The sequence below is a fragment of the Papio anubis genome, chromosome 8 (genome assembly GCF_008728515.1).
Source record: "Papio anubis isolate 15944 chromosome 8, Panubis1.0, whole genome shotgun sequence".
Lineage (NCBI taxonomy): Eukaryota > Metazoa > Chordata > Mammalia > Primates > Cercopithecidae > Papio > Papio anubis.
Window position 1 is genome coordinate 45,796,328 of NC_044983.1, and position 15,171 is coordinate 45,811,498.

Below are 15,171 nucleotides of genomic sequence, written 5' to 3' on the forward strand. Positions count from 1 at the left end.
ATGGATAAAGTTGTTTCCCACCGGCCTGTGGGTTAGCATTTCTTATGACTATACATGTATACTGGGATTGCACAACTGAGCACATGAATGGTTGGTTATTGGAAACTAGATTTCTCACTGTCAGAGACTTAAGAAATATTTTATTGATTGTATGACACATTCAGTTTCTACTGAAAATGACCAATCTATTTCCTTTCACAGCCAATAGTAATAATTTATCAGTGACAACATGGTGACACCTCTTAGCCTATTCTACCATTTACCTAAACAAGCATTCATCAATCTTGTACAGTAAAAGTTTACAGATAAGTGAAGAAAGAAGACTAGAATAGCACATGTGGTTGCTATTAGAGGCGGAGCATCACTAATAACTGTTGTCCAGCTTGATATAGATGCAGGTGGTTATATAGGGACATTTCTATCGATATGTGCATGCTAACATGGGTTAGTATACACACAGATATTTCTTTGCTCTGTCAGAAGAGAGGTCCTAAAAGAAATGATTGGCTCAATCAATAAATGGTGGAAAACAACTCTGTCTCCTGTGCAGAGTAATCTCAAATAATTTATGTAGATAGGTCAGCCTCAGGAATGGGAAGCATAACCTCCAATTCCTTAGGTGTGAGGTACTCATAGTAACCTCTTTCCAACCAGTGCTGTGTGGAGAGAAGAGGAAAAAAGAACTTTACAATAGAAAAAGCTGACAAACACCATGTCAGTGGGATGATAAGGTTAGCAAGCACTCGAGTGTTAAGTCGTATTGCTCACACGTATCCTTGATTGAATGGGATGAAAATGGCACTTTACTTCTGAGATCTTCCCCCTCCAAAACCACATTACCACACCATAATAACTACAAAAAACATCAGAATAATCCCAATGGAAGAATATCTTACAAATTCCTGACCAGCATGCCTCAACACTGCCAACGTCTTTAAAAATAAGCAAAGTCTAAGAAACAGTCACAACCAAGAGGAGCCTAAGGAGAAAAGAGGACTAAATGTAATGAGGTGCCTTGGAAGCGATCCTAGAACTGAAAACAGACAATAGGAAAAACAAGGAAAACACAGATGAAGTTTAGACTTTAGACAGTAATAATGTGTCAATAACAGTTCATTAATTGTAATCAATGTGACAAACTAATATAAGAATCTAACAGTAGAGAAAAATGGAAGTGGAGGACTGTCAGAAGAAAAAATACAACAATTGCAGTGAAATGATTGGATTGGCTTTTATTGTGATTCATGAATCAGGGCAGTATCTCCTTTAAACCTTCAGAAAAGATGTTCTGATGAGCTGAGCCCTGGAGGTGGGATTTATATGCAGAAAAGGGCTGAAGAAAGCAGAATAAAAGCCAAAACATAGATTATTCATTACAAAGTTGCTTTCCTTTTAGGGTTAAAGCAGAGGGGACTTCTTTTAATGCCAGCTAAAATTGGCCTGTTTGGCTATTTGGCTATTATTCCCTCTTCCAATGTTTTAGAAAAGTCGAACATCTTGCTTTCAGTTTGGTGATGTGAAGCTTAGGATGAGTAGCTTCATTTTTGATTTAGTCCAGTAGAACCTAAGGTAGGGACTCAATCCAAATCGGTTATCTCCTACACATTTTATCTCACAGCATGTAGATATATACTTATATATCTGTGCTTATGTATGAATTATTTTTCTGAACAAACAACTGATATTATTACCTACTGTTTTGATGAAAAAGAATAGAAGATTAGAATTAAAAAAAAGGAAGATTTGCTAAATTGGTAGAAGGTACAGATACAGCACCTGCTCAAATGTGTCACATTATGAAATAATTAAAATTTTAAAATTTATGCATTAAAATTAAATTCAGCATATAAAACAAACATGGGGTTATATTTAGATGGTTGAGTATCCTCATGTCTATTTCTCCGGTTGGTTTTTAGTAGCAAGAAGTTGATTCCAGATGTCTCCTGTTTTTATATAATCAATACATATCAAAATTTTCCTTCTTTTGTAGTAAAAGAATAACTTTACATCAGAGTTAGAGACAAGAAAATATTTACAGGTTCTTCAAATAAAATGTTTAAGAGCAATTTAAAAAAATAATTGTTAGTAATAAAAATTTCATTAATACTAATGAGGCTCACAATCCACAAGATTTATCTAGGGGAAATATTTAATAGATTATATGGTGTGTTTGGTTAATACTGATGATGGCTAATCTCTTTCTTTCAAAGTCAATAGTAGTAATCCATCAGTTCAGTGATAGCATGGTGATACCTCCTACTCTGTTTTACCACACTTACCTGATAAAACATTAATCAATCTTGTATAATTAAAAAGAAATGCCAAAGAAGGATATAATAGTTTACTCTTCCAAAGGCTGAGAGGCGGAGTAATTTTGAGGAGTATAGAGTCTTCTATTTTGGAATTAACCATTCACCTTACTTTGATGTATCATTTACTTATCCATTATATTTCGGCTCTGCATTGCTTTGTTTTATAGTGTCTGGGTGTCAACTTTCCGTGACAAATCTTAGTTTTGTTAGGGGTATCAAGTAATGAAAACAAAACACTCCAGAATAATTTTACAAAAACATTTATATGTATTTCAACCTACATTCATCATTTAGATATTATAATGACCATAGATGAATCTATTTTAGATATTTTATACATTGATTTTTCTTATTATTCACTCTGACAAATAGCTTGCTTCCTTACATCGTATTGTGAATAAAATTTAAGTTCCAGAGAGAATTATTCATGCATGTAGCTTTTTAATTAAAAAGAGAATGATTAGTCAACCTTTTTCATGAGATAACCATATGAAGGCAATCTTTAATTGCTCTTTTTGAAGTTTCTTTCTCAATTGCAAACTCAGGTTTCACAATGCATGTTGGGAAGGAGCGAGAAGAGGTTGATCTGCTGGTACATGGAGTCTGAACGCCTGCTGGCAGGATGGAGAGGTGCCTGGAAATGCACACTCTTCATCACACTGAATGATGGCAGGATATTTATACTTCCTAAAAGCTGGGGATTAAGACTTTTTTCATCTCTTCATTTTCCTCTCTTCAGTATACCCTGGAGCTCTTGTTTCTTACAGGTGGTTGTAAACACAGTTTTCCCACAAGTTCTGCTTCACGATTTCCTCCACTATGTTAGTGTTCTCTCTTACATGCCATGCTGTGCCTAATCGCTTACTATTTCTGTGTCTTTTCAGACGACATCCTTTGTGGTGCCATAGCACATGGATTTCAGAACCGCCTGTGAGGAGGTGAGTACAGAGCTTTCTGCTTTTCAAACAGGAAAAACAGAATGTAAGCAGGAAACACTTGGCTCCAATTTATATAGGGGAAACTCTGCTTTTGGCAGAAGATGGAGAGAGGGGTATGGGCTCTTTTTCTTTCCAGATTATGTTCTCCTTCTGCAAAGATAGAAAACCTAACTGTGCATGGAAAGCCTCGGACTTTAACTCTTTCTTTAGGAAGACTGGAGCATATATAATATAATTGAGTTGGTCCTCTCCACCAACTCTGCACTTTTCAGGTAGTGGAAGTGTTGGAAAGAATTCTTTTCACATAAATGGTAATACATTAGAAGACATCTAAGGTTCCTTTCAGCCCTATAATTCTATTATTTTATGATTCTGATATTATTTAAGTAATTCGATATTATTTAAGTATTAATACACAGCAATTTAGATTCTCTGTAGAGCTGTCATCACATTTCAGCATGAGTTAAAGTGGCACATTAGTCTTTCAAGGATGTGAAAGAGCGTTCAAGTGTACAGTTCAATAGTGCATGGACATGGGCCCCCAGGGAATATAACCATTCCATCTTAGGAAGAAAGACTATCTTTTTTTTTTTTTTTTTGCTAAATATGTAATGTTCAAAACATTGTGTTTTCATTCTTCAGGCAAAATAAAAATACATGCAGCTTAAAAATATTTTATATTTGTTTAAAAGATTTAAGGCATTTTTTATTGTATATAAACGACCCAACAAAAACCAACCATAACTGGATTACCTCTGGTAGTGTTAAAATCAAACCGGGGAAAGACTTCAGTTCTTAACCTTGTGAAGACTGTTATTTTAGTGAAAATGTCATGTGTTTACAGTTCTTGCGTGAATTTGTGGAACGTAACTACTTATTTTCTTCTAAAGCAATTGAAAAATATATATTTAAAAATATTTGTCACAATTGGTACAAAGTTCAGACTGTAAATATAAGGGTTTTTCAGAAAACTAATAAATTGCTTTTATATTTCTATTCTTATGTTTCTACTTTTAATGCTTTAAGCATAACATTTTAAACATATCTCTATGCTAATACTCATCAATTATAATGCAGTTTACAAACCTTTCTCATGTGCTACACAGAATACTATAAGGTCAGAGTATGCAAATTATTCATCTTTTTAACTTAGCACTTATTGGTTCATGTATTTTTAAAAATTGAATTAATGTTCTAGAAGCTTTGTATGTTATATTTTAATTGTATTGTTTCAAGTTTTTTTTTTGGGGGGGACGGAATCTCGCTCTGTCACCCAGGCTGGAGTGCAGTGGCATGATCTCGGCTTACTGCAAGCTCCGCCTCCTGGGTTCTTGCCATTCTCCTGCCTCAGTCTCCCGAGCAGCTGGGACTACAGGCACCCACCACCACGCCCGGCTAATATTTTGTATTCTTAGTAGAGACGGGGTTTCACTGTTAGCCAGGATGGTCTCGATCTCCTGACCTCGTGATCCACCTGCCTCGGCCTCTCAAAGTGTTGGGATTACAGGGGTGAGCCCTCGCACCCAGGCCATTTCTGGTTTTAATTGCATACTTAATTTTAAATGTAGCAAGTCTTCTATTTCCATTAATATGCAACCCTTATGTCTTGATTAGTAAGGCACTCATTGAAACCCAGTGGATATTTGTGTGAATGAGATACTTACGGGACACATGACATTCATATGATAGAGACTGGACAGTGGCCAAATACTATTTTAACAAATGGTTTATTTTGGATTTCAGAGGCTGGAAAGATTTACAAGACCTTTTTGTAAACAAAATTGTTTTGATGTACTGATTTGAGATATTTCTCGAATTCTGTTAAGATTCAGAAGATTTATTTACAATGGTAATGCTGTGATCACTATGCTAGTTCTTGTAAATTAGTAATCCTTAGAACTGAAAAGAGTGACAATCTGTTACTGAGATAACAATATACAAGAGGAAATTAAATCACTTATATGAGATATAGCTAAATATTGCTGAAGTCACTATATGTGATGCCAAAAGACAATCATGATCAATTTTGGGGCAAATATTTACTTAACGGAATCCATGTGTTCAGGAAAGTGAGGAAAGAGGAAATTAAATTACTCATGATTCCTCATTTTTGAATAGAATGATTTCAGAAGGCTTCAAAGAGAATTCATTCTGGCGCTAGGACTTGAACAATGGCTACAATTTAGTTAAGGAAAAGGCCATGATTAAAAGTAATCCAGGAATGGCAATGTAAATGATGAGGCAGTTTGAAGCACTTCACCTAAAAGAACATTTAGTGCACTACTGCTACAATGCAGTACAGTGTAAGACAAAACGAATTAAATAGTATTTGGCACTTGAAACATGGAAATACTGTGGATGCTTGCAAGAAAATTTGCAGTTCATATTACGGTCTTTGTCTACTTTTTGTAGTTTGTCATTTTTTACATCTGACATTGTGAATATATTTCAAAATTAAAAGACCTTAAATTTTAACGTTTCATTAAAATACATGTTGTACTTTTTGAAAGACTAGAACATAAATTAAAAGGGTCTTAACTTTTAAGTAGAAAATGGATGACATTCTACTTTTATAAAGATCCAACGTAGGTCCTACATTTAAGAAAGTACAAATTCTTAATAAGTTTAAATGTGAGAGAAGTTAAATGTGAGATTTGTTTAAAGAGTAAACCCACGCAAATTCATAAACATTTTCTTGATTTGCAAAATTTTTCTCCCATTCTGTAGGTTGCCTGTTCGCTGTGATGGTAGTTTCTTTTGCTGTGCAGAAGCTCTTTAGTTTAATTAGATCCCATTTGTCAATTTTGGCTTTTGTTGCCATTGCTTTTCGTGTTTTAGACATGAAGTCATTGCCCACGCCTATGTCCTCAATGGTATCATTTTTAAATTAATCATCCCTTTAAAATTATAAGTTTGGTGTATATTTTATAAAGTACAAAATATGTTCATACAGTATCTATATCACATACATTCCTTTATTTATGTACAATGGTATGAAAAGTCAACAAAATTTGGAGACAAATGATGTCACATTAATAGAAAGAAAGAAGATAAGTGTGTGTCTTCAGTTTATATTAAAATTTGAGACCAATAATTATGTAGGTGATTTTTGATATCTAAATAATTTGAGTCCACAGATCTGTAAAGACTTTGCAGGTGGGGCTGTTTTAGGTTTGCAGCACCAACCAGCAACTGCTCCCATGATTCGGTCTCCCATTTTTAGCTCTTAAAACACTTCAGGAAGGAGTGGAGACCAAACTTCTTCCTCTATCAGACAGCCTCCTAGTAGTCTGACTTTGGGGAAGACCATCTGTAAGTTCCAGAGTAGTCTCTTACTCATTTTCTCTCTCTAGTGGTCATTGCTTCCATATACGAAGAATAGCTGCTTCAAGTGTTCTTTTCAAAATTATCCACACCCCAATAGGAGATTATTGATAACCATAATTCTCTCCAGTGAAAGATGCCAGTAGCCATGTCACTGTGTGCAGGACAACTGGGGATGGCATTCTTAAATAATCTGTGTATGAGGTAAAGCAGGCCGTGCGGTGAAGAGTCCAGCTGCCTGGGTTGAATTCTTCCTCTGGGTCCCTCTGCACTTGTCTAATCTGTAAAGGCAGATGGCTGCATTAATTTTTGTTAAGGGAGAAAAAAAAATTAATACTTTTTGTCACACAGTGAGCACTATATGAATAATTATTATTAAACAACAAATAATGAAATATATGACCATATTTCATGAGTGAGGATCTTAGTCCAGCAACGCTGATTCTAATCAAGACAGTGCCCTGAAATGGAGTTTATCCATCTTCCTGCATCTCCCAGAGAAGCTCTGACTCTAATGCACCTGTTTATCAGTCCCCAACTTCCCTGCTCAGTGCCTGTTTCTGTCAATAGTAAGTGTGTTTTAACTTTCCCATTTCTTCTCCGTCTTCTACTCTGCTACAAGAAATACATTTAGAACACATAACAGTGAACGTATTATCTTCTTGCTCACATTTATATATGGCGTCTCCCTTACCGTCCACCATCCGCCCATCATACAGGGCATTGGCCCGCCTGGTCCTCTCCAGACATCTCTCCCGCAGCGGCCCCTGCTGGACTACACAGGCTCAGCGGCAAGCGCACCCTCATTTTCCTGCATCATCACGTGGCGTGCATTTTCACGCTTCCATATCTTTACTCATGTGTTTCCTCTTGATTAAAATGACATTTGTTCCTTTAATTATGGTTTCCTCAGTTTATTTTTTTTTCAAGACAAACCACACATATTTCCTATCCTCCATAAACCCCCATCCCTCAAGAATATTAAATTCCTGTCCCCATGTTGCTCCCTTATCAGATGTCATATTGTGGTTTTTTATATATGTACTTTCAAAATAAGTACGAGATCGGGCGCGGTGGCTCACACCTGTCATCCCAGCACTTTGGGAGGCCGAGGCGGATCACCTTAGGTCAAGATTTTGAGACCAGCGTGGCCAAAAGGGTGGTGAAACCCCGTCTCTACTAAAAATATAAAAAACTTAGCTGGGTGTGATGACAGGCGCCTGTAATCCCCGCTCCTTAGGAGGTGAGGCAGGATAATCGCTTGAACCCAGGAGGCGGAGATGGTAGTGAGCCAAGATCGCTCCACTGCACTCCAGCCTGGGGCAACAAGAGCGAAACTCCGCCTCAAGAAAAAAGTAAAATAACATAAGGTAAAATAAGTACGAATACTATGAGGTCAGGGACTATTGTCTAATTCATGTCTGATTCTCTGTTAATGCTGCACAGTATTTGCAAAATTAATACATGTGTGGGATTTTAGATGTGTTTCCATGTGCACCAGCTGAATTTTCATGGTAACATGTGTAACATCTCTAACTTCTGGAAACGTATTTTAACCGATCTGTTTTAGCACTTTGTGTGCTGTTTTCTCCAGTAGCTATTTATTGGAATGTGTGTTTGTGAGTGTGTGTGTGTGTGTGTGCTTCTGTGATTTATTCTAAAAAAAAAAAAAAAAAAATCCTCCTCATTCTTTATTTTCTGCAACTCTTGTCCTTTCAGAATCCAAAAGCGAGCTCAAAGACTGTATTCTGTTCTCCAGACAACTATCTAATAATTTGTGAACATTTTACATAGTATTTACGTGAATGATAGCTTTGGCCACATAAAAATTAAATGAGAGTATCCTCATAGTTTTGTTTTAGCTCCTCAAACTTTCCCTGGATGATCTTTGGCATCTCTTTGATGTGTACCAAAAGTATATTTCTGGGCTTTCAGGGCAAACCCTTTTCTCATCCTGAAGTTCAAACAGAGCATTATTTGTGATTACCAGCTATTCCGTTACACTTCTGGGGGAGAAATGTCCTGGAATGTACTGTACTAAGAAATCAGCAAATGTGTTCATTTATGATCACTTGGCTTTGATGTATTATTTCATATTGCCACTCCTCAGAGTGGCTTCGCCCCTCAGAAAGGCTCCATGTCGGCCCCTCTCCAATATCCCATTGTAAACGTGAGTGACTTTGTGTAAAAACATAGGAAAATTATGTCCTATATTAGGGAAAGTACAATATGCTTGTGTTAAAAGATTTTTGTCCTCTAGATATATTCACTTAAAATTTTCTCTAGATTAGTCAGCCTGGTTTCATGAGCATGTGTGTGCTAGTGCCATGGATGAAGAAAAAATGCTTTCCTTGCTCATGAAAAAGCTTCTGTTTTTCCTAAAAATACATCATAACTTTTACAAAATAATTCTAAACTAATATAAGAGTGTATATGATAGATGGCAAAAGAGTATGCATTAGCACACAAGAACAAAAGCAGTTTAGAGAAAGAGATACCTTTGGAGGCTGCAGTATATAAATATATTCCCATCAATATTACAGAGGATAAAGTAGCAGACTCCCAGCAATAGCCATGGAAATGTATATTCCAAGAGAAAGTCTGGTATTATTTGCCTGGGATAGCGTGCTCCTTAAATTTAAAGATAGATTTCACATATAAGTGATGTAATATGATATTTGTCTTTCTGTGCCTGGCAGTTTTTACTTTGCAAAATGTCCTCCAGCCTTATCTATGTTGTTCCAAGTGACAGAATTTTATTCCTTTTTTATGGCTGAATAGTTCTCCACTGTGTATAAGTACCATATTTTCTTTATCCATTCATGTGTTGATGGGCATTTAGATTGATTTCATATCTTAGCTGTTGAGAATAGTGCTACAATAAACATGGGAGTGCAGATGTCCCTTTGACAGACTCTTTTCATTTCCTTTGGATATATACCCAGTAATGGAATTGCTGGATCAGTTTTTAATTTTTAAAGGAATCTTCATACTGTTTTCTGTAAGGGCTATGCTAATTTACATTTCTACTAACAGTGTATAAGAGATTGCTTTTCTCCACATCTTCACCAGCATTTGCCAGTTTTTGTCTTTTTGTTAGTCACCATTCTAACTTGGGTGAGGTGGTGTTACATTGTGGTTTTGAATTGCATTTTCCTGATAGTAAGTGATGTTGGAGTTCAGAGTAGAAGAGTGGTTACCACACACTGGGGCTCATGGAAGGGTCAGAGGTGGGGAGATGTTAGCCTACAGGTACAATATTACAGTTAGATGGGAGGAATGAACTCTGTTACTCTATTGCCTAGTAGGATGATCACAGCTAACAATATTGTATATCACAAATAGCTGGAAGAGAGGGTTTTGAATGTTCTCACAACACATACATTATTAGTGGTTAAAGTGATTTATATGCTAATTAACATGATTTAATAATTACACAATATATACATGCATCAAAACCTCACATTGTTTGGCATTAATACATGCAATTACTATTTGCTAATTTTTTAAATTTGAAATTAATTAACCAATTAACTCTGAGGATAAATATATATCCCCATATATATATTCCACTATGTTAAGAATGACTCAATAATTACTAAAAGAAAATGTCATTTCCAAAGTGGTCATTATTCCTATGGACTTTTTGGTGCAGAATAAGAGCTAAATATTATATTCTGTCTCAAAGGAATTACCTTTTGTGTCTGTGACAAATGGGAATGTTAAGTGCATTTGCTAGGGACAATATTTATATTAATCCAGATTAATATGTGTATTCTGGATAAGTGACAAGACTCATGGACTTATTTGGTGATTACTTAGGTAATAGCACAAGTTCAGAAATCTTTGCAGTCCGTTTTCACAATTCCCCAAAGTATATAAAGCCAACATATTGGATTAGGCATCAAAAATCTTGGGTCTTAAACTAGGCTCTGTTTTTAATTAACTATGTTAATTTGGGTAGTTTGCTTCACCTTGTTACCCTTATTTCCTTCTAGGTATAAACTCTGTGTGCGTGTGCGTGTGCGTGTCTGTGTGTGTTTTCATGCATGTCTGTGCATGTGTGTATGCATGCATGTGTTTGTTGGTGACTAGGAATGCTGAAATACTGGAGTTTACAGTAGGCTGGGGCAGTGGGAGAGGAAATGGAGAAATAGGAATGTGATCCTTCTTTCTGAAGTGATGGAAATGTTCTAAAATTGATTACAGTGATGGTTGCACACCATTGATTATATTTAAAAAAATATGAATTGTACATTTTAAAAGGTTGAATTGTATGGAACTTGAATTATATCTCAATAAAGCTATTACCTTTTTATTTTTAGATTATAAGTATTACAAAACCTCTCATTATTTTAAAAATATAGTACATGTACCATAATTCTTACTCCCCACTTCTTTGTGTGAATTTTGTGACATCGTTTTCCTTATCCGAGAGTTCGCTTTACTTGAAATCATTCTCCTTTTCCCTTGCACCCATGCTAAGTATTCAATTTCAGGCTCATCAGAGTGTGTTTTCACCACCTCTTAAATGTTATTCACCATATTTTGCTGTAAATTGGCCACAAAATTACAACCTATAAACTAAGTATAATTTTTCCTCTTTTTTTTTTTTTTTTTTTTTTTTTTTTAATCTGAAGACAAAGACAGGAATTTGTTTGCTGCAGGATGGTAACCAGGAGCCTTTCAAAGTCCGGCTGCACCTAGCCAAAGATATTTTGATGATCCAGGAACAGGATGTGATATGTGTGTCTGGTGAGCCTTTCTATTCTGGTGTAAGTAACTTTTTCTTCTGTTGAATTTTTTTGTGTTTGTTTTTTGTTAATAAAAATGTTTATTCAAAGACCATTTTAAATATGTTTTTCTTTCAGTGTCTAGTCAATGGTTCTGCGTGTAATTTTTGCTTACATCATTAAGTAAGCAGTGGCCCTGTATGAGAACCTTGCCTAGGGTCCATGAACATGCCTTTTGGGCCCATCTCCAGCCTGTTGTCTATGACTCCTAGCTGTCATCATATGATGAGAGTGACACTGGATTTTCTGATCATTCTACCTTTTCACATAGAGAATTAATTGAGAACTGCACATGGTGGTGTCCTCTGCTCTGGTCTTACGTTTCATGAACTTGGACTATTGAGAGTGGTGTCAGGGTGGGGCCCATCCTTCAGCATCACTGAAGCAGGAGACATTAGGCAGCGGTCACTGAACTCAGCGTGAGTGATATTCCCCTGGGATAGTGTCTGAATGATTCTGTGGACCTCCCTAATAGAATTATGCGCAAGTGTTGTAGCAAATTCTGTTCTTCAATGCTCCAACCCATTGACACATTACACTGCTCCTAATCTAGCTTCAGAAAGAGCCATACATTACAGTGCAAAACTGATTGCTGTACTTACTCATGTCGAGGCAGCATAGCTGTGGAAGACATCCTTAGATGAGATTAGATTTTATTCCACTAAAAGACATTGTCATAAAACAAGTTATGGAGTTTATCATTCATTGTATAATAATACCATTAAAGACATCTTTTTTAACAATGTTGCCATATGTGATCTCAGAAGAAAATTATAGACAGTAGCATGTAGTCTGCTCCCTGCTTTTCCCAAACATCTGCAGCTATTTAGCATGAAGATTTAATTTGTACCTTATTAATAGACTTACCTTGGAGTGTTTAGTAGGTGGCAAATAATGCTGAACTTGAGTTCTCACATCACTTCTTACTAATACCCTATGGGAGTAACTCAAGGCCCTAAATCAATAGGCCTTTGCCAACTAAAGATAATAGACATTTTACAGACTGTTAACTATTCTTTTGTCACAGACCATTTAAATCATTCTGAATCATGGGCCTGGATGTCAAGGCTGATTAAACTGTTCCCATGAGGTTGTCCTTTCTTCCCTTTGGTTAATAACAGAGAAGTGGCATGAGTCATACAACTCTCTAGAATAAATATACCACACTGGTCCCCAGATCAAAAAATAAAATCAGTAAAATTTACTACTTCAATACTGAAATAATATTATTGATTTTAAGTTTCACAGTCAATAATAACTGATACACATAGACCTACCTTCCCCTTAAAAGATAATTGTACATATAAATAAAGCTCAGAGTGCTAGGAAGAATGAAGGCAGAATTAAGGAGAAACATCTTATGACATTGTCAACAAATTCAAAAAAGCATTTGAAAATTCAACACCCATTTTTACAAAACACTTTAAGCAAGATATGAGTAGACAAGATTTTTCTTAATCTGACAACTGTCATCTAATTAAAGCCTCTCTCTAATATGTTAGTTAACATTGAACATTCTCTCTGAGATTGAAAGCAAGTCAAGGATAATACCTTGCTCACTAATCAAAGTTGTTCACCATGCTCCTACAGCAAGTCACAAATTATATATAAAGAACAAAAATTATAGAGGAAGAGGCAAAATGGCTTTTCTTGTAGATTTCATGATGGTATGCATAGAAAACCTTAAGAATTCTACAAAAGATAGAATAACACAAAAATTTAGCAAGGATGCTGGGAATAAGGACAATAGCCCAAGTTAATTGTGTTTCTAAAACTACCTACAAGCAACTAGAAATGAAATAAAAATGCAATCCACAATACGTCAGAAAAACAATACACTTAGGAACAAATTTAACAAAAGATGTATATGATCTCTGTTCTGAAAACTATAAAAACTATGTTGAAGGAAATTTTAAAAAATAAACAAATAATGGAGAAATATGACATGATCGTAACTCGAAAGCTAAGTGTTGATAAGCTGTCACATCTTTCCAGATACCCTAAACCAGTCAAAACCCCAAAATATTTTTGCAGATATGTACAAGTTGATTCCAAAATTCACATGGAAATATAAAGGACTTACAATAACCAGAACAATCTTGAATAAAAAGAGCAAAGTTGGAGGGTTTATTCTAACTGATTTCAGAGCTTGCTATAAGATTCTAATAATAAATACAATGTAATGTTGTAATAAATTCAAGTATATCAGTCAATGGAACATTATAAAGAGCCCAAAATAGACCCACTCTTATATGGTCAGTTAAGTTTTGTTTTTCTTTTTTTTTTTTTAACTGTGGTAAAATATACATAATATAAAATGCACCATCTTAACTATTTTTAAGTATAAAGTTCAGTAGCATTTCGTGCATTCACTTTGTTGTGTAACTACCACCACTATTCATTGCTGGAATTTTCATCATGCCATACTGAAACTCTGTATGCACTGAACCGTACTCCTCCTCTTAACCCCTTGTTAACCACTGTCCTACTTTCTGCCTCTACATTTGACTATTCTGGGTAAATCTTGTAAGTGGAATCATACAATATCTGACCCTTTGTGGATGGCTTATTTCAATTATCATAATGTCTTCAAGGTTCATCCATGTTGAAGGATATATCAGAATTTCATTCCTTTCAAAGGCTGAATAACATTCCATTGTGTATTTATACAACCTTTTGTTTATCAATGTTCACTCGGCAGTGAACATTGAGTTTGTTTCCACCTTGGCTTTTTGGAAAAATGCCTCTAAGAACATGGGCGTACAAATATGCTTGAATCACCACTTTCAATTATTTGGTGTATATACCCAGAAGTGAAATGGCTGGATAAACAGTAATTCTTTGTTCAACTTCTTAAGAAACTGTCATACTCTTCTCCACAGTAGTTGTACCATTTTCCATTTCAACAAGCAAAATACAAGAGTTCCTATTTCTCCACATCCATGTCAACCCTGTTGTTTTCAGTGTTTTTGATAATAGCTATCCAAATAAGTGTGAGGCTGAATCTCACTGTGGTTTCCATTTGCATTCTCCTATCAATTAATAATGTAGAGCATTATTTTATGTGCTTATTGTCTACTTGTGTGTCTTCTTTGGATAAATGTCTATTCATATCCTTTGTCTGTTTTTGAATTGGATTGTTTGGTTTTTGGAGCTAAGTTGCAGGAGTTCTTAATGTATTTTAGATACTAGTCCTTTATCAGGTATGTGATTAGCAATATTTTCTCCCAAATTGTAGGTTGCCTTTTTACTCTATTAATAGTATTTTGATGCACAAAAGTTTTTAATTTTAATAAAGTCTGTGTCAATTTTTTCTTCTATTGGTTGTACCTTTTGTACCATCTCCAGGAAATAATTGCCAAATTCAGTGTCATGAATCTTTTCCCCCTATATTTTCTTCTAAGAGTTTACAATTTTTGCTCTTACTTGTAGGTTTGGTTATATTTTAAGTTAATTTCTGTTCTGTACATGGCATTAGTTAAAGTTCGAACTTCATTCTTTAGCATTTGGATATCCAGTCCAAAATAAATTGCCATATACATAAGGGGGTTTTTATGGCCTCTCTATTCTAGTTTATTAGTCTATATATTTGTCTTTACGCCCATAACACACAGTTGTGCCTTTTGTTTATTTGTTCGTTTGTACTGTAGCTTTATAGTAAATTTTGAAATCAGCTAATTTGGGTTCCTTAAGATCTCAAATACATTTTAGAATGAATTTTTCTATTTCTTGAAAAAATACCATTGCAGTTTTTATAAGGATCATGTTGAATCTGTAGATCACTTTTAGTAGTATGGACATCTT

At 35.3% G+C, this 15,171-nt stretch overlaps 1 protein-coding gene across 1 annotated transcript in view; it reads left to right on the plus strand.

The window, feature by feature from the left end:
- SNTG1 (syntrophin gamma 1) overlaps window positions 1–15,171 on the plus strand; it is an 895,276-nt gene that overhangs the window by 482,567 nt on the left and 397,538 nt on the right. The window contains exons 3-4 of the mRNA XM_031669313.1: window positions 3,197–3,250; window positions 11,215–11,349. Of these exons, the coding sequence (XP_031525173.1) occupies window positions 3,224–3,250; window positions 11,215–11,349 (162 nt within the window). The 5' untranslated portion in view covers window positions 3,197–3,223. The remainder of the gene's footprint in view (window positions 1–3,196; window positions 3,251–11,214; window positions 11,350–15,171) is intronic.